The sequence below is a fragment of the Pseudophryne corroboree genome, chromosome 1 (genome assembly GCF_028390025.1).
Source record: "Pseudophryne corroboree isolate aPseCor3 chromosome 1, aPseCor3.hap2, whole genome shotgun sequence".
NCBI lineage: Eukaryota > Metazoa > Chordata > Amphibia > Anura > Myobatrachidae > Pseudophryne > Pseudophryne corroboree.
Window position 1 is genome coordinate 1,083,376,782 of NC_086444.1, and position 18,225 is coordinate 1,083,395,006.

At 46.9% G+C, this 18,225-nt stretch overlaps 1 protein-coding gene across 4 annotated transcripts in view; it reads left to right on the plus strand.

Moving 5' to 3' along the window:
• Positions 1 to 18,225, plus strand: part of PDS5A (PDS5 cohesin associated factor A) — a 351,976-nt gene that overhangs the window by 205,568 nt on the left and 128,183 nt on the right. For all 4 annotated transcript variants that reach the window (XM_063921117.1, XM_063921126.1, XM_063921146.1 and 1 more), the window contains exons 12-14: positions 10,366 to 10,517; positions 10,748 to 10,861; positions 11,609 to 11,690. In XM_063921117.1, coding sequence (XP_063777187.1) covers positions 10,366 to 10,517; positions 10,748 to 10,861; positions 11,609 to 11,690 — 348 coding nt within the window. The remainder of the gene's footprint in view (positions 1 to 10,365; positions 10,518 to 10,747; positions 10,862 to 11,608; positions 11,691 to 18,225) is intronic.

Below are 18,225 nucleotides of genomic sequence, written 5' to 3' on the forward strand. Positions count from 1 at the left end.
AGAAGAAATTGGCAGTGTTGCCAGAGGTTCAGACATTCTTGCAAGGGGGCGGTACTCCACATCCAACCTCTTATCCAACCTCTTATTGTGCCGCCTACGGCACCCTGGGATCTAACTGTAGTGTTAGATCTTCTACAGTCCTGGTTTGAACCTCTGACAGTGGAAGACAAGTACCTCACGTGGAAAACGGTGATGTTTCTGGCCCTGGCTTCTGCTCGACGCATCTTGTAATTGGGGGCCTTATCGTGTAAAAGTCCATACTTGGTCTTTTACGAGGACAGAGCTGAGCTCTGGACTATGCAGCAGCTCCTGCCGACGGTTGTCTCTGCGTTTCACCTGAATCAGCCTATAGTGATTCCATCCAGTTCTGGCACTTCTGCTCCTCTGGAGGCATTGGATGTTGTGCGAGCCTTGAAGATCTATGTCAAGAGAATGGCTCTGATCAGAAAGACTGTTTCTTTGTGCTTTATGATGCACAGAAAAAGGGTTTTCCTGCTTCAAAGCAGTCCATTGCTTGTTGGATTAGGCTTACTATTCAACAAGCCTATGTGTCTGCAGCCTTGCCTGTTCCTAAGTTTCTGAAGACCCACTCTACGAGATCAGTTTTCTTCCTGGGCAGCTGCCCGTGGAATCTCGGCCTTACAACTTTGCCAGGCTACTACCTGGTCGGGAAGAACACTTTTGTGAAGTTCTATAAATTTGATACCCCTGGCCAAAGAGGATTCCCAGTTTGGGCAGACGATGCTGCAGCAGCCTCCCCACGTTCCTGCCCGTTCTGGAAGCTTTGGGACGTCCCCATCTTACTACATTCCCCAATATCCCTTATGGATGCTAGAGAAAATAGGTTTTTAATTACCTTCTCTCGTAGTCCATAAGGTATATTGGGCGCCCGCCTCAGTGTGTTGACTTTTCTGCAGGTTCTTGTTCTGTTGTTACCTGTTCAGCTGTTACTGCTGTTGTTACCAGCTGTTGCTGGTTGTTATATGTTAGTGGTGTGCTGGTCTGTAAATCTCACCACTCTTTGTTATTGTATTTCCTTCTCTCGTGCATGTCCTTTCTCCTTCGGGCACGTTTACCTATGACTGCTTGTGGAAGGGGGCATAGAGGGGAGGAGCCAGCACACCCAGTCAAAGAAATTTAGAGTGTACTGGCTCCTTTGGACCCCGTCTATACCCCATCGTACTAGATTCCCCAATATCCCTTATGGCCTACGAGAAAAGGATTTACCGGTAGGTAATTAAAATCCTATTTTTGTATGCAGATTCAGCTGTAGTCACACACACACACTTTTTTTTTTCTGCAAAAAGTATGCCTGGTGCTAGCGGAGTTGTATGGGATCAGAAATCGTGCTGAGCCACAAAAAAGTGGGTCCCAGGGGCCCCTCACTTTTAACAATTGGGGTCCTAGCTAGGGAGGCAAATCCCGGGAACGGGATCCCGGGATTTAGGCCCAAAAACGTCCATGATTCAATCGTCCTTAGTACGCTCAGACGCTGCCCGGCTTCCGGCTCCCCAGAGCAGCGTGACATGCAGTAAGGTCACGCTGCGCCATCACCTGCTGCTGACTACTTCCGGTGGAGAGATGATGATGTGGCCCGCCCGCGAGGTATGGTGAGTTATATGTTCGGGGCGAGGTGGGTGGCCACGTAGGGAAAAGCCAATCTCTGTATTGACAATTTTTTCAATCTCGATACCCAGGATTGAAAATATGGCCCGGGATTGGCCTCCCTACTCCTACCTGTCCTTTTCTGTGTCCCATTGGAATAAGTTATTAATCTTATTAAAATATTAAAACACAGACTTGATTTGGACACAGTGTTGCAACGGGTGGAATGGGGAGACAATGCTGCTGGGCTGTGTAGCATACGTTCCCCCATTCCAATATTGAAAATAGGAACATATTGAAAATTTAGGGACGTGTCTTCATGGGTATGGTGTGTGGCCACATAATAGTTCCAATTCACATTACACCACATAGAAGTGTAATTCGCATTACATCACACAGTAGTGCCACTTACACATTGCGTCAGGTAGAGCCCCTTGGTCACTTTGCGTCAGGTAGAGCCCCTTGGGCACTTTGCGTCAGGTAGAGCCCCTTGGGCACTTTGCGTCAGGTAGAGCCCCTGGGCAGTGTGTGTGTGTGTGTTACTCACAGACAGTGCATGCAGGCTGTCTTCCCCATTGCCATCCCCGACGCTGCATCATAGACTACAGGTATCTTAATCACCAGCGCTGCACAGTCCTCCCCGTTCTCATGGCCGAGGCTAAAGTCATTGTCTCTGACTCCCGTAGCACATAGCTACCTGCAGCACATACACTGTACACACCGGCCGCTCACTCCCCACAGCACATACTGTACACACCGGCCGCTCACTACCTGCAGCACATACTGCACTCACTGGCCGCTCACTCCCATCAGCACATACACTTCACTCCCCACTGCACTCACCGGTCGCTCACTCCCCATAGCACATAATCACTCATTCCCTAACACACACCCCCCCCGCCGCACCACATGCTCTGCACTCAAACGGCTGCGCCTCGTCCCCCCAGCACATAGCTGTCTGCTCACCTCTCTCCAATGTTGATGAGGGGGGACAGTAGACTCACGGTTATTGTGTGGCAGATTTATTAAGCCTGGTGAAGTGATACAGTGGAAGGTGATAACGCACCAACCAGTCAAGTCCTGTCATTTTTTTTTAAATCCAGTCTGTAACATGGAAGTTGGGAGCTGATTGGCTGGTCATCTATCACCTTCCACTTTATCACTTCACCAGGCTTATTAAATCTGCCCTTGTGTTTTTATTTAATTTATTTTTTTAAGCTGACTTTACAGTGCCTGTTGGAGGACAAGTTCTCCTTCTAAACCTGTCCAATTTTCTCCTGTAGAGAGGCTTTTGATTTCCTAGCTAGGGTATATTGTTTCAAGAGCTCAGTCTCCAATGAGCATTTCTTGAAGTGCATGAGCCCCTGTACGTATTTTTATAAGCCATGGCCCCAGTGTTCACCAAATAACTTTTGGATGTGAACTATTGAATTAGGACAGGATAGTGTAGAATGGATTCTTTTTTTGAAAGGGGGGGGGGGGGGAGGAATCACAGAGTTGCTGCAAAGGGGTGTGTGTGTGTTCACTAATTCTGTGGGCATGAGAAGCTTGGTTAAGTTAGAGTGCATAGAGGGTGAAGTTATGGCCTGTCAAAAAAAAAAAAAAAAGTGTTGCAGTAATCAGAAACTGAATTATTGTAAATGAGTTGGGTTGTCAGACCTCTGGGTAAGGTTAGAGAGTATATTAAAGCAGAGGGAAATGTTGGTAATCGGTTAAGATGTTGAAATCACCTTAGATGACGATGGTGATGTCTATGGAGATGGGAAAGCCATGCTGAAAATGTGTACTATGTTTTTGGGGCTTCCATGAGGTCTATAGTTCACATCAATGCTAGAAAGGCTTGAAAATATGAGAACGTGGTTGATAGTTACAGGTGGCAGAACTCTGACTGATCATACAGATTATGGAGGATTCCAAACCCAATTCCTGCTGTGCTTCCAGATCTTTAGGGTGTTATATTAGAGGCCACCATGTGAAAGGGCTGTGGGTGATTAGAGTATGATTGTGAGTGCCATATTTCTGTTTACTGAGATGTAGACATTATGAGGCCAGTTAATTTGATACTGCTAAAAGTGCACATTAAAGGATCTGTCCCAGGAGACTGATGATATCCAATAATCACTCTTGAGTTCATAATTTTATGGATACCAGGGCGCAATCACTTAAAACATTTGGGTTTTCACTTTGCTATTTATTTTTTCTTTGTTTTCATTTATATTTGAGCTTATGCATTATATAGCCAATGTAGGATGCCAGGATGAGTTGTACAAGTCATGCCAGATCAAATATAAATAGTAAAATAATAACCATGATTAGCCTGATAGATTACCAATTACTACCATTTCTCTAACGTCCTAGTGGATGCTGGGAACTCCGTAAGGACCATGGGGAATAGCGGGCTCCGAAGGAGGCTGGGCACTCTAGAAAGATCTTAGACTACCTGGTGTGCACTGGCTCCTCCCACTATGACCCTCCTCCAAGCCTCAGTTAGATTTCGTGCCCGGCCGAGGTTGGATGCACACTAGGGGCTCTCCTGAGCTCTTAGAAAGTTATAGTCTTAGAATTTGTTATTTTCAGTGAGACCTGCTGGCAACAGGCTCACTGCAGCGAGGGACTAAGGGGAGAAGAAGCGAACTCGCCTGCTTGCAGCCGGATTGGGCTTCTTAGGCTACTGGACACCATTAGCTCCAGAGGGATCGACCGCAGGCCCAGCCTTGATGTTCGGTCCCGGAGCCGCGCCGCCGTCCCCCTTACAGAGCCAGAAGCAAGAAGATGGTCCGGAAAATCGGCGGCATGAAGACTCTGTCTTCACCAAGGTAGCGCACAGCACTGCAGCTGTGCGCCATTGCTCCTCTCACACACTTCACACTCCGGTCACTGAGGGTGCAGGGCGCTGGGGGGGGCGCCCTGAGGCAGCAATAAAAACACCTTGGCTGGCTAAAATACCTCAATATATGGCCCCAGGGGCTATATATGAGGTAAATACCCCTGCCAGAATTCCATAAAAAACGGGAGAATAGGCCGCGAAAAAGGGGCGGAGCCTATCTCCTCAGCACACTGGCGCCATTTTTCCCTCACAGCTCGGCTGGAGGGAAGCTCCCTGGCTCTTCCCTGCACAGTAAGAGGGAAAAGAGAGGGGGGGCATTAAAATTGGCACTGTATACAGTATATTATATAAAAGCTATTAGGGACATAACTCAGTTAGTCCCTGTATATATATAGCGCTCTGGTGTGTGCTGGCATACTCTTACTCTGTCCCCCCAAAGGGCTTTTGTGGGTCCTGTCCTCGTTTAGAGCATTCCCTGTGTGTCTGCGGTGTGTCGGTACGGCTGTGTCGACATGTTGAATGAGGAGGCTTATATGGTGACAGAACAGAGGCCGATATATGTGATGTCGCCCCCTGTGGGGCCGACACCAGAGTGAATGGATAGGTGAAAGGTATTAACCGACAGTGTCAACTCCTTACATAAAAGGGTGGATGACGTAACAGCTGTGGGACAGCCGGCTTCGCAGCCCGCGCCTGCCCAGGCGTCTCAAAGGCCATCAGGGGCTCAAAAACGCCCGCTCTCTCAGATGGCAGACACAGATGTCGACACGGAGTCTGACTCCAGTGTCGACAAGGTGGAGACATATACACAATCCACTAGGAACATCCGTGACGTGATCCCGGCAATAAAAAATGTGTTATACATTTCTGACTTTAACCCAAGCACCTCTAAAAATGGGTTTTAGGTTTGGGGAGAAAAAACAGGCAGTGTTTTGTTCCCCCATCAGATGAATAAATGAAGTGTGTGAAAGCGTGGGTTCCCCCGTTAAGAAACTGGTAATTTATAAAAAGTTACTGATGGCGTACCCTTTCCCGCCAGGTGGATAAGTTACGCTGGGAGATATCTCCTAGGGTGGATAAGGCGCTCACACGTTTGTCAAAAAAGGTGGCACTGCCGTCTTAGGATACGGCCACTTTAATAGGTACCTGTTGATAAAAAACAGGAGGCTATCCTGAAGTCTGTATTTACACACTCAGGTACTAGACTGAGACCTGCAGATAGTGCTGCTGCAGCGTGGTCGGTGACCCTGTCAAACAGGGATACTAGTTGGCAAACATAAAAACATATTAAAGACGTCGTCTTATATATGGGGGATGCACAGAGGGATATTTTGCCGGCTGGCATCCAAAATAAATGTAATGTCCATTCTGTCAGGAGGGTATTAGAGACCTGTCACTGGACAGGTGATGCTGACTTAAAAAGCGCATAGAGAGCCTTATAAGGGTGAGGAATTATTTGGGGATGGTCTCTGGGACCTCGTATCCACAGCAACTGCTGGGAAGAAATAATTTTACCTCAGGTTTCCTCACAGACAAAGGTACAGTCCTTTCGGCTTCAGAAACAAATGGCGCTTCCTTTCTGTACAGAGACAAGGGTAGAGGGAAAAAAGCTGCACCAGTCAGCCTGTTCCCAGAATCAAGATTCTTCCCCCGCCTCCTGTGAGGCCACACCATGACGCGGGTGCTCCACAGGTGTAGCCAGGTACGGTGGGGGGCCGTCTCAAAAATTTCAGCAATTAGTGGGCTCGCTCACAGGTGGATCCCTGTTTCTTTCAAGTAGTATTTCAGGGGTACAAGCTGGAATTCGAGATGTCTCCCCCCAGCCGTTTCCTAAAATATGCCTTGCTGACAACTCCCTCAGGCAGGGAGGCTGTGCGAGAGGCAATTAATAAGCGGTATTCCCAGCAGGTAATACTCAAGGTGCCCCTACTTCAACAAGGACGGGGTTACTATTCCACACGGGTTGGGGTACCGAAACCGCATGGTTCGGTGTGACCCATTTTATATTTAAAATCCTTGAACACAAAAATTCAAGTTCAAGATGGAATCGCTCAGGGCGGTTATTCCAAGCCTGGACGAGGGGGATTACATGGTATCCTGGGACATCAAGCATGCTTACCTGCATGTCCCCATTTACCATCCTCGCCAGGAGTACCTCAGATTTGTGGTACAGGATTACCATTACCAAGTCCAGACACTGCCGTTTGGACTGTACATGGCACCGAGGGTGTTTTATCAAGGTAATGGCCGAAATGTTGATACTCCTTCAAAAAAAAGGGAGTTGTAGTTATCCCGTACTTGGACAATCTCGTTATAAGGGCGAAGTCCAAGGAGCAGTTGGTAGTCGGGGTAGCACTATTTTGGAAAGTGCTACAACAGCATGGTTGGATTCTAAACAGTCCAAAGTCACAGCTGGTTCCTATGACACGTCTACTGTTCCTGGGGATGGTTCTGGACATAAACCAGAAATAGTGTTTCTCCCGGAGGAGAAAGCCAAGGAGTTGTCATCTCTAGTCAGAGACCTCCTGAAGCCAAAATAGGTAGTGGTGCATCATTGCACGCGAGTCCTGGGAAAAATGGTAGCTTCCTACGAAGCAATCCCATTAGGCAGGTTCCATACAAGAACTTTTCAGAGGGACCTGTTGGACAAGTGGTCCGGATCGCATCTTCCGATGCATAGGCTGATAACCCTGTCTCCAAGGACCAGGGTATCTCTACTGTGGTGGCTGCAGAGTGCCCATCTTCAAGAGGGCCGCAGGTTCGGCATACAGGACTAGGTCCTAGTGACCATGGATTCCAGCCTTTGAGGCTGGGAGGCAGTCACACAGGGAAGAAATTTCCAGGGACTTTGGTCAAGTCAGGTTATTTCCCTACACATAAATATTCTGGACCTGAGGGCCATTTACAATGCCCTGAGGCCGGCAAGGCCTCTGCTTCAAAACCAGCCGGTACTGATCCAATCAGACAACATCACGGCAGTCGCCCATGTAAACCAACAGGGAGGCACAAGAAGCTGGATGGCGATGGTAGAAGCCACAAGGATTCTCCGATAGGCGGAAAATCATGTGTTAGCACTGTCAGCAGTGTTCATTCCCGGAGTGGACAACTGGGAAGCAGATCTTCTCAACAGACACGACCTCCACCCGGGAGAATGGGGACTTCCTCCAGAAGTCTTCCAATAGGATTGTACACCATTGGGAAAGGCCACAGGTGGACATGATGGCGTCCCGCCTCAACAAAAAGCTATAAAAGATATTGCACCGGGTCAAGGGACCCTCAGGCGATAGCTATGGACGCTCTGGTAACACCGTGGGTGTACCAGTCGGTTTATGTGTTCTCCCCTCTGCCTCTCATACCAAAGGTACTGAGAATAATAAGAAGGCGAGGAGTAAGAACGATACTCGTGGATGGCCAAGAAGAGCTTGGTACCCAGAACTTCAAGAATTTATATCAGAGGACCCATGGCCTCTGCCACTCAGACAGGACCTGCGGCAGCAGGGGCCCTGTCTGTTCCAAGACTTACCGCAGCTACGTTTGTCGGCATGGCGGTTGAACGCCGGATCCTGAAGGAAAAGGGCATTCCGGAGGAAGTCATTCCTACGCTTACTAAAGCCAGGAAAGAGGTTACAGCAACTCATTATCACCGCATATGGCGAAAATATGTTGCATGGTGTGAGGCCGAAAGGGCCCCAACAGAGGAATTTCAACTAGGTCGATTTCTGCATTTCCTGCAAGCAGGAGTGACTATGGGCCTTAAATTGGGTTCCATTAAGGTACAGATCTCGGCTCTGTCGATTTTCTTTCAAAAAGAACTAGCTTCAGTACCTGAAGTTCAGACATTTATAAAAGGAGTGCTGCAGAGTCAGCCCCCGTTTGTGCCTCCTGTGGCACCTTGGGATCTCAACGTGGTGTTGAGTTTCTTAAAATCACATTGGTTTGAACCACTAAAAACCGTGGATTTGAAATATCTCACGTGGAAGGTGGTTATGTTATTGGCCTTGGCTTCTGCCAGGCGAGTATCAAAGTTGGCGGCTTTGTCTTGTAAAAGCCCTTATTTGATTTTCCATATGGATAGGGCAGAATTGAGGACTCGTCCCAAGTTTCTCCCAAAGGTGGTGTCAGCGTTTCACCTGAACCAGCCTATTGTGGTGCCTAGGCTACTAGGGACTTGGAGGACTCCAAGTTGCTAGACGTTGTCAGGGCACTGAAAATATATGTTTCCAGAACAACTAGAGTCAGAAAATCTGACTCGCTGTTTATCCTATATGCACCTAACAAGCTGGGTGCTCCTGCTTCTAAGCAGACTATTGCTCGTTGGATTTGTAGTACAATTCAGCTTGCACATACTGTGGCAGGCCTGCCACAGCCAAAATCTGTCAATGCCCATTCCACAAGGAAGGTGGGCTCATCTTGGGCGGCTGCCCGAGAGGTCTCGGCTTTACAACTTTGCCGAGCAGCTACTTGGTCAGGGGCAAACACGTTTGCAAAAATTCTACAAATTTGATACCCTGGCTGAGGAGGACCTGGAGTTCTCTCATTCAGTGCTGCAGAGTCATCCGCACTCTCCCGCCCGTTTGGGAGCTTTGGTATAATCCCCATGGTCCTTACGGAGTTCCCAGCATCCACTAGGACGTTAGAGAAAATAAGAATTTACTCACCGGTAATTCTATTTCTCGTAGTCCGTAGTGGATGCTGGGCGCCCATCCCAAGTGCGGTTTATCTGCAATACTTGTACATAGTTATGGTTAACTAAATCGGGTTATTGTTGAGCCATCTGTTGAGAGGCTCTATTGTTTCATACTGTTAACTGTGTTTCATATCACGAGTTGTACGGTGTGATTGGTGTGGCTGGTATGAGTCTTACCCGGGATTCAAAATCCTTCCTTATTGTGTACGCTCGTCCGGGCACAGTACCTAACTGAGGCTTGGAGGAGGGTCATAGTGGGAGGAGCCAGTGCACACCAGGTAGTCTAAGATCTTTCTAGAGTGCCCAGCCTCCTTCGGAGCCCGCTATTCCCCATGGTCCTTACGGAGTTCCCAGCATCCACTACGGACTACGAGAAATAGAATTACCGGTGAGTAAATTCTTATTTTATTATGGTATAAGTGTGCACATGGGACCAATGCAAGCGTGGTGCGGTTAGGTGCCTCTCTTGCAGATGTTAGGTTGTGAGGAGGAGGACATGAGGGCTGTGATTTGTTGACGTTTTAAAGGGCTTCAACCGAGAGTCGCTTATGGGGAGACGGGGACACATACACATTCAAAATGATAGATGACCTAATACAAAGTGGGTGACAGGGAAACACACACAGAATGTGATAGAGGTGGAAGGGGGTGGACCAGAGTCTGTATACTGTGCAGGAACCTCTCTCACCCTTAGTGTGTTCCGCTTGGAAGAGAATGTAAATCATCTGTGCCCATTACCCTTTTTTATACTTGTGTTGCTGAGAAGTAGGAGATTGGAGGGAAAGTTGTAAAGCGCAACGGTATATATAAGAAACTGTTAATAAATAAAATAAGTTGAGGTGGTAGGCAGCACGGACTCACACAAGTAGTAGTGCACCATCTGTGAGGGCTGGCAGGCATTCAGCATCTGGCCTGTCAAAAACATGCTTGTCCAAATCATTTTAATTTGAGAGCACTCTGAGAGTGTGGCACTCCTGGGTGCTATAGCACCCAGTTTGTGAAACAGATTTGTTTTTTTCCTCTATGGACCCTAGGTATCTAGCCCTTTAGTTTAAACTCAGTTTATTTCATTTACTTGGGTAGCAAGTTTTACATTTAAAAACACAATTTTAAATTGTGGAACAATAAAAATCTATTTTCTTATATGTATTTTATATGCACACTACCATGCAGTCTAATTCACTGTACAGGGCATTTATGTGAAACACAAAGCATATGTAACATATCCCTTTTCCTGTGCCTGTAGTGGAGAGTAAGGAAAGAAGCTATGATGGGTCTTGCTCAGCTCTACAAAAAATATTGCCTGCATGCAGAAGCCGGGAAGGAAGCTGCAGACAAAGTGAGCTGGATAAAGGACAAACTGCTACATATATATTACCAAAACAGCATTGATGACAAGTACGTATCTTCTGTTATTTTACGGAGGTTTGTTTTGAACTGTATCATGCCTGGTAAATTGTATGGCTGAAAATGCCGATTATTTGTGTAGTTTACTTGTTCTTGACGACTAGTATAAATAAACTGTTTTGTTTTTTTGTGTTATTTCATGGAGTTTAAATACTCCTATTTGACTAGACTGATTTATTGAAGTAATCGCTATAATAACACTTTGCCTCTTTCCCTTTTAGGTTACTTGTAGAGAAGATTTTTGCCCAATTCATTGTTCCTCACAATTTAGAAACAGAAGAAAGAATGAAGTGTCTCTATTATTTGTATGCTAGTTTGGATCCCAATGCTGTAAAGTGAGTATGCCCCATTCTGGAAACTGTTACGGGATTTTAGTGTTATGTAGAATTTTGTATTACTCTAAACACCTCTTATGACTTGGGTACCCAGAAGACTTCAGTAGTATAAAAAAAATTGTTCTTATTCTACCCACATTGTTTACAAAAAAGAAATAAATCCGTTCTTCTTTTTTTGTTAAACAATTGTATATAATCCGTAAAATCAGTATTTACATGTGTTCCTGACCTTTTAAAAGTCATGTTTTGAATTCTTATATCTTTAGCGGTTTTGTTGTACATTATTAGGATTCCATTTCACAGCTTTTGTTGGGTTGCGAAATTAGTGAAGGCCGGTATCCAATTAGCTGCGGTTATTTGCTGCAGCTAATGGATCAGCCTGGGGCCATCTAATTAGCCCCAATAAGTGGCACTTTTCGGGGATTATGCTTTGGGTGCCCCAGGTACCTAAATCATATTCCGCGATAAACAGACGCCCGAGACCTGTTTTTGCGCAATAACACATGGGTCTGGGAACTTGTCCCAGATCCCAATTGTTATCGACCGAAAATGGGTCATTTACTGCAAGATGAAAATGAGGTATAATTGAATAGTCTGATTATACTATTGCGCTAATTTAGCTCACTTTTTATGTGCCGTAAATGACCGCATTCAATTGGATACCATGCTTAATTTCTTTGCTTTCCGATATCTTTGATAGCTAACTGTTTTTATTGATGATTGATTGTTGGTTTTGTCAAAACACAGGGCACTAAATGAAATGTGGAAATGTCAGAATATGTTGAGAAGTCACGTTCGGGAGTTGTTGGATTTACACAAACAACCAGCTGTAAGTTTATGTTAAAGTTTGGTTCCCTCTAGTCTTATTCACATTAAATTCTCTGTAAAATGCTAATTAAACAGAGATAATTCTAAAAGAATGCCACCCTCGCTAAATCCAGAATGCATAAATATTTCATGCCTTTTGCTCTTGCTGGTATTTGAAGAAAGCTTAAAAGCGTCACAGTAAAAATAGGATTTTGGTACTTACCAGGTAAATCCTTTTCTTTGAATCCATAGGGGGCACTGGAGTACTCTTGGGATATGGACGGCTTTAGCAGAACAAGGCACTGAATATTTAAATTTAGTAACTCTCCTCTCCTCCATATTCCCAGAGTACCTCAGTGTTTTTTTACCGAGCCGAACAGGAGCGATAGAGAGGATGAACAATGGAGAATTACATATAACATAACGGACAACAATAAAGTTGACACATAACGTTACTGAGAACTAAACATTTGATACCATAACCGATTGAACTTGAAAATTTGAACCAGTCGGTGAGAATGTGTTACCATAAGATCCACTGAACTTACCACAAACCAGGTAAAACTGCTCTGGCTGGGCGTCCAGTGCCCCCTATGGATTCAAAGAAAAGGATTTACCTGGTAAGTACCAAAATCCTATTTTCTTCTTCATCCACTAGGGGTCACTGGAGTACTCTTGGGACCGTACCAAAGCTTCCCCCGTGGGCGGGAGAGCTGATTGGCACCTGTAACACTAGGCGGTCAAAGCTAGATGCTGATGCCGCAAACGTATCAAACTTGTAAAAGCGCACAAACGTGTGCACTGATGACCATGTAGCCGCACGGCAAAGCTGCGTCGTAGAAGCCCCACGACCAGCTGCCCATGACGTTCCCACAGAACGTGTGGAATGAGCTGTTACTGATGTAGGCGGCTGTAACCTAGCATGAAGGTAAGCTTGACGTATGGTCAGTTTAATCCATCTGGATAAGGTCTGCTTAGAAGCTGGCCAACCCATCTTGGCAGCATCATAGAGAACAAACAACGTATCTGTCTTTCGAACTGTAGACGTTCGAGATACATAAACGCGTAGTGCGCGTACCACATCCAAAGTTCCAGAATCTTCTGTTAAGACAGGAACTACTATTGGTTGATTGATGTGAAAAGATGACACTACCTTTGGCAAGAAAGCGGGATTCGTCTGAAGTTCCGCTCTGTCATCATGAAACACCAAATACGGTGGCTTGCATGACAAGGCACCCAAATCTGAAACACGCCTTGCCGAAGCTAAGGCTAGGAGAAAAATTGTTTTCCAAGTGAGAAACTTAATTTCTCTAACGTCCTAAGTGGATGCTGGGGACTCCGTCAGGACCATGGGGTTTAGCGGCTCCGCAGGAGACAGGGCACAATAATAAAAGCTTTAGGATCAGGTGGTGTGCACTGGCTCCTCCCCCTATGACCCTCCTCCAAGCCTCAGTTAGATCTTTGTGCCTGGCCGAGAAGGGTGCAATCTAGGTGGCTCTCCTGAGCTGCTTAGAATAAAAGTTTAAGTTAGGTTTTTTATTTTCAGTGAGTCCTGCTGGCAACAGGCTCACTGCTACGAGGGACTTAGGGGAGAGAAGTAAACTCACCTGCGTGCAGGATGGATTTGCTTCTTAGGCTACTGGACACCATTAGCTCCAGAGGGAGTCAAAACACAGGTCTCACCCTGGGGTTCGTCCCGGAGCCGTGTCGCCGACACCCCTTGCAGATGCCGAAGTTGAAGAGGTCCAGAGGTCCAGAAACAGGCGGCAGAAGACTTTCAGTCTTCATAAGGTAGCGCACAGCACTGCAGCTGTGCGCCATTGTTGTCAGCACACTTCATACCAGCGGTCACTGAGGGTGCAGGGCGCTGGGGGGGGCGCCCTGGGCAGCAATGTATTATACCTTTTTTATGGCTAAAATACATCACATATAGCCCTTGAGGCTATATGGATGTATTTAACCCCTGCCAGATCTCACAAACTCCGGGAGAAGAGCCCGCCGTTTTAGGGGGCGGGGCCTATTGTCAGCACACGGCGCCATTTTCCTGCTCAGCTCTGCTGTGAGGAAGGCTCCCAGGCTCTCCCCTGCACTGCACTACAGAAACAGGGTTAAAACAGAGAGGGGGGGCACTTATTTGGCGATATGATTACATATGTGAAAATGCTATAAGGGAAAACACTTGTATAAGGGGTTGTCCCTGTATAATTATAGCGTTTTTGGTGTGTGCTGGCAAACTCTCCCTCTGTCTCCCCAAAGGGCTAGTGGGGTCCTGTCCTCTATCAGAGCATTCCCTGTGTGTGTGCTGTGTGTCGGTACGTGTGTGTCGACATGTAGGAGGACGATGTTGGTGAGGAGGCGGAGCAAATTGCCTGTATTGGTGATGTCACTCTCTAGGGAGTCGACACCGGAATGGATGGCTTATTTAGGAATTACGTGATAATGTCAACACGATGCAAGGTCGGTTGACGACATGAGACGGCCGGCAAACAAATTAGTACCTGTCCAGGCGTCTCAGACACCGTCAGGGGCTTGTAAAAACGCCCATTTACCTCAGTTGGTCGACACAGACACAGACACAGACACGGACACTGACTTCAGTGTCGACGGTGAAGAAACAAACGTATTTTCCTTTAGGGCCACACGTTACATGTTAAGGGCAATGAAGGAGGTGTTACATATTTCTGATACTACAAGTACCACAAATAAGGGTATTATGTAGGGTGGGAATAATCTACTTGTAGTTTTTCCTGAATCAGATAAATTAAAGTGTGTGATGATACGTGGGTTTCCTCCGATAGAAAATTATTGGAGGTATACCCTTTCCCGCCAGAAGTGAGGGCGAGTTGGGAAACACACCTTAGGGTGGATAAGGTGCTCACACGCTTATAAAAACAAGTGGCGTTACCGTCTCCAGATACGGCCGCCCTCAAAGAGCCAGCTGATAGGAAGCTGAAAAATATCCTAAAAAGTATATACACACATACTGGTGTTATACTACGACCAGCAATCGCCTCAGCCTGGATGTGCAGCGCTGAGGGGGCTTGGTTGGATTTCCTGACTGAAAATATTGATACCCTTGACAGGAACAATATTTTATTGACTATAGAGCATTTTAAGGATGCATTTCTATATATGCGAGATGCGCAGAGGGATATTTGCATTCTGGCATCAAGAGTAGATGTGATGTCCATATCTGCCAGACGATGTTTATAGACACGACAGTGGTCAGGTGATGCAGATTCCAGACGGCACATGGAAGTATTGCCGTATAAAGGGGCGGTCCATCGGACCTGGTGGCCATGGCAACAGCTGGAAAATCCACTTTTGTTACCCCAAGTCACATCTCAGCAGAAAAGGACACAGTCTTTTCAGTCTCAGTCCTTTCGTACCCATAAAGGCAGGAGGGCAAAAGGCCAGTCATATCTGCCCAGGGTTAGAGGAAAGGGAAGAAGACTGCAGCAGGCAGCCCATTCCCAGGAACAGAAGTCCTCCACAGCTTCTGCCAAGTCCGCAGCATGACGCTGGGGCCATACAAGCGGACTCAGGTGCGGTGGGGGGTCATCTCAAGAGTTTCAGCACGCAGTGGGCTCACTCGCAAGTGGACTCCTGGATCCTACACGTAGTATCCCAGGTGTACATTGGAAATTCGAGACGTCTTCCCCTCACAAGTTCCTGAAGTCTGCTTTACCAACGTCTCCCTCCGACAGGGAGGCAGTATTGGAAAAAAATTCACAGGCTGTATTCCCAGCAGGTGATAATCAAAGTACCCCTCCTACAACAAGGGAAGGGGTATTATTCCACACTATATTGTGGTACTGAAGCCAAACGGCTCGGTGAGATCTAAAAGATTTGAACAATTACATACAAGGGTTCAAATCAAGATGGAGTCACTCAGAGCAGTGATAGCGAACCAGGACGATATGGTGTCACTGGATATCAGGGACGCTTACCTACATGTCCAAATTTTACCCTTCTCACCAAGGGTATCTCAGGTTCGTGGTACAGAACTGTCACTATCAGTTCAGACGCTGCCGTTTGGATTGTCCACGGCACCCCGGGTCTTTACCATGGTAATGGCCGAAATGATGATTCTTCCTAAAAGAAATATGGACGCTTTCCTGATAAGGGCAAGGTCCAGAGAACAGTTGGCGGTCGGAGTAGCACTATCTCAAGTAGTTCTACGACAGCACGAGTGGATTCTAAATATTCCAAAATCGCAGCTTTTTCCGACGACACGTCTAATGTTCCTAGGAATGATTCTGGACACAGTCCAGAAAAGGATGTTTTCTCCCGGAGAAGACGACCAGGGAGTTATCCGAGCTAGTCAGGAACCTCCTAAAACCAGGAAAAGTATCAGTGCATCATTGCACAAGGGTCCTGTGAAAAATGGTGGTTTCTTACAAAGCGATCCCATTCGGTAGATTTCACGCAAGAACCTTTCAGTGGAATCTGCTGGGAAAATGGTCCGGATCGCATCTTCAGATGCATCAGCGGATAACCCTGTCTCCAAGGACAAGGGTGTTTTCTTCTGCGGTGGCTGCAGAGTGCTCATCTATGAAAGGGCCGCAGATTCGACATTCAGGACTGGGTCCTGGTGACCACGGATGCCAGCCTGAGTGGCTGGGGAGCAGTCACACAAGGAAAAAATTTCCAGGGAGTGTGATCAAGTCTGGAGACTTCTCTCCACATAAATATACTGGAGCTAAGGGCAATTTACAAGGCTCTAAGCGTAGCAAGACCTCTGCTTCAAGGTCAGCCGGTATTGATCCAGTGGGACAACATCACGGCAGTCGCCCACGTAAACAGACAGGGCGGCACATGAAGCAGGAGGGCAATGGCAGAAACTGCAAGGATTCTTCGCTGGGCGAAAAATCATGTGATAACACTCTCAGCAGTGTTAATTCCGGGAGTGGAAAACTGGGAAGCAAACTTCCTCAGCAGGCATAACCTCCACCCGGGAGAGTGGGGACTTCAGCGGGAAGTCTTCCACATGATTGTAAACCGTTGGGAAAAACCAAAGGTGGACATGATGGCGTCCCGCCTGAACAAAAAACTAGACTAATATTGCGCCAGGTCAAGGGACCCTCAGGCAATAGCGGTGGACGCTCTGGTAACACTGTGGGTGTACCAGTCAGGGTATGTGTTCCCTCCTATGCATCTCATACCCAAAAGTACTGAGAATCATAAGAAGGAGATGAGTAAGAACGATACTCGTGGTTCCGGATGGGTCAAGAAGGACTTGGTACCCGGAACTTCAAGAGATGCTCACGGAAGAACCGTGGCCTCTACCTTTAAGAAAGGACCTGCTCCAGCAGGGGCCTTGTCTGTTCCAAGACTTACCGCGGCTGCGTTTGACGGCATGGCAGTTGAACACCGGATCCTGAAAGGGCATTCCAGATGAAGTCATCCCTACCCTGGTCGAAGCCAGGAAGGATGTAACCGCAAAACATTTTCACCGCATTTGGCGAAAATATGTTGCGTGGTGTGAGGCCAAGAAGGTCCCTACAGAGGAATTCCAACTGGGTCGTTTCCTACATTTCCTGAAAACAGGACTGTCTATGGGCCTAAAATTAGGGTCCATTAAGGTTCAAATTTCGACCCTGTCAAATTTCTACCAGAAAGAACTGGCTTCAGTGCCTGAAGTTCAGACGTTTGTAAAAGGGGTACTGCATATACAGCCTCCTTTTGTGCCCCCAGTGGCACCTTGGGATCTCAATGTTGTTTTGAGTTTCCTAAAGTCACATTGGTTTGATCCACTCACCACTGTGGAATTAAAATATTTCACATGGAAGGTGAAGATTCTATTAGCCCTGGCTTCAGCCAGGCGTGTGTCAGAATGGGCGGCTTTATCATATAAAAGCCCTTACTTAATTTTTCATTCTGACAGGGCAGAATTGAGGACTCGTCCTCAATTTCTCCTTAAGGTGTTTTCTGTTTTTCACATGAACCAACCTATTGTGGTACCTGCGGCTACTAGGGACTTGGAGGACTCCAAGTTACTTGACGTTGTCAGGGCCCTGAAAATATATGTTTCCAGGACGACTGGAGTCAGAAAATCTGACTCGCTGTTTAGCCTGTATGCACCCAACAAGATGGGTGTTCCTGCTTCTAAGCAGACGATTGCTCGCTGGATTTGTAGTACAATTCAGCTTGCACATTCTGTGGCAGGCTTGCCACAGCCAAAATCAGTAAAAGCCCATTCCACAAGGAAGTGGGCTCATCTTGGGCGGCTGCCCGAGGGGTCTCGGCTTTACAACTTTGCCGAGCTGCTACTTGGTCAGGGACACACCCTGACTGAGGAGGACCTGGAGTTCTCTCATTCGGTGCTGCAGAGTCATCCGCACTCTCCCGCCCGTTTGGGAGCTTTGGTATAATCCCCATGGTCCTGACGGAGTCCCCAGCATCCACTTAGGACGTTAGAGAAAATAAGAATTTACTTACCGATAATTCTATTTCTCGTAGTCCGTAGTGGATGCTGGGCGCCCATCCCAAGTGCGGATTGTCTGCAATACTTATACATAGTTATTGTTACAAAAATCGGGTTATTCTTGTTGTGA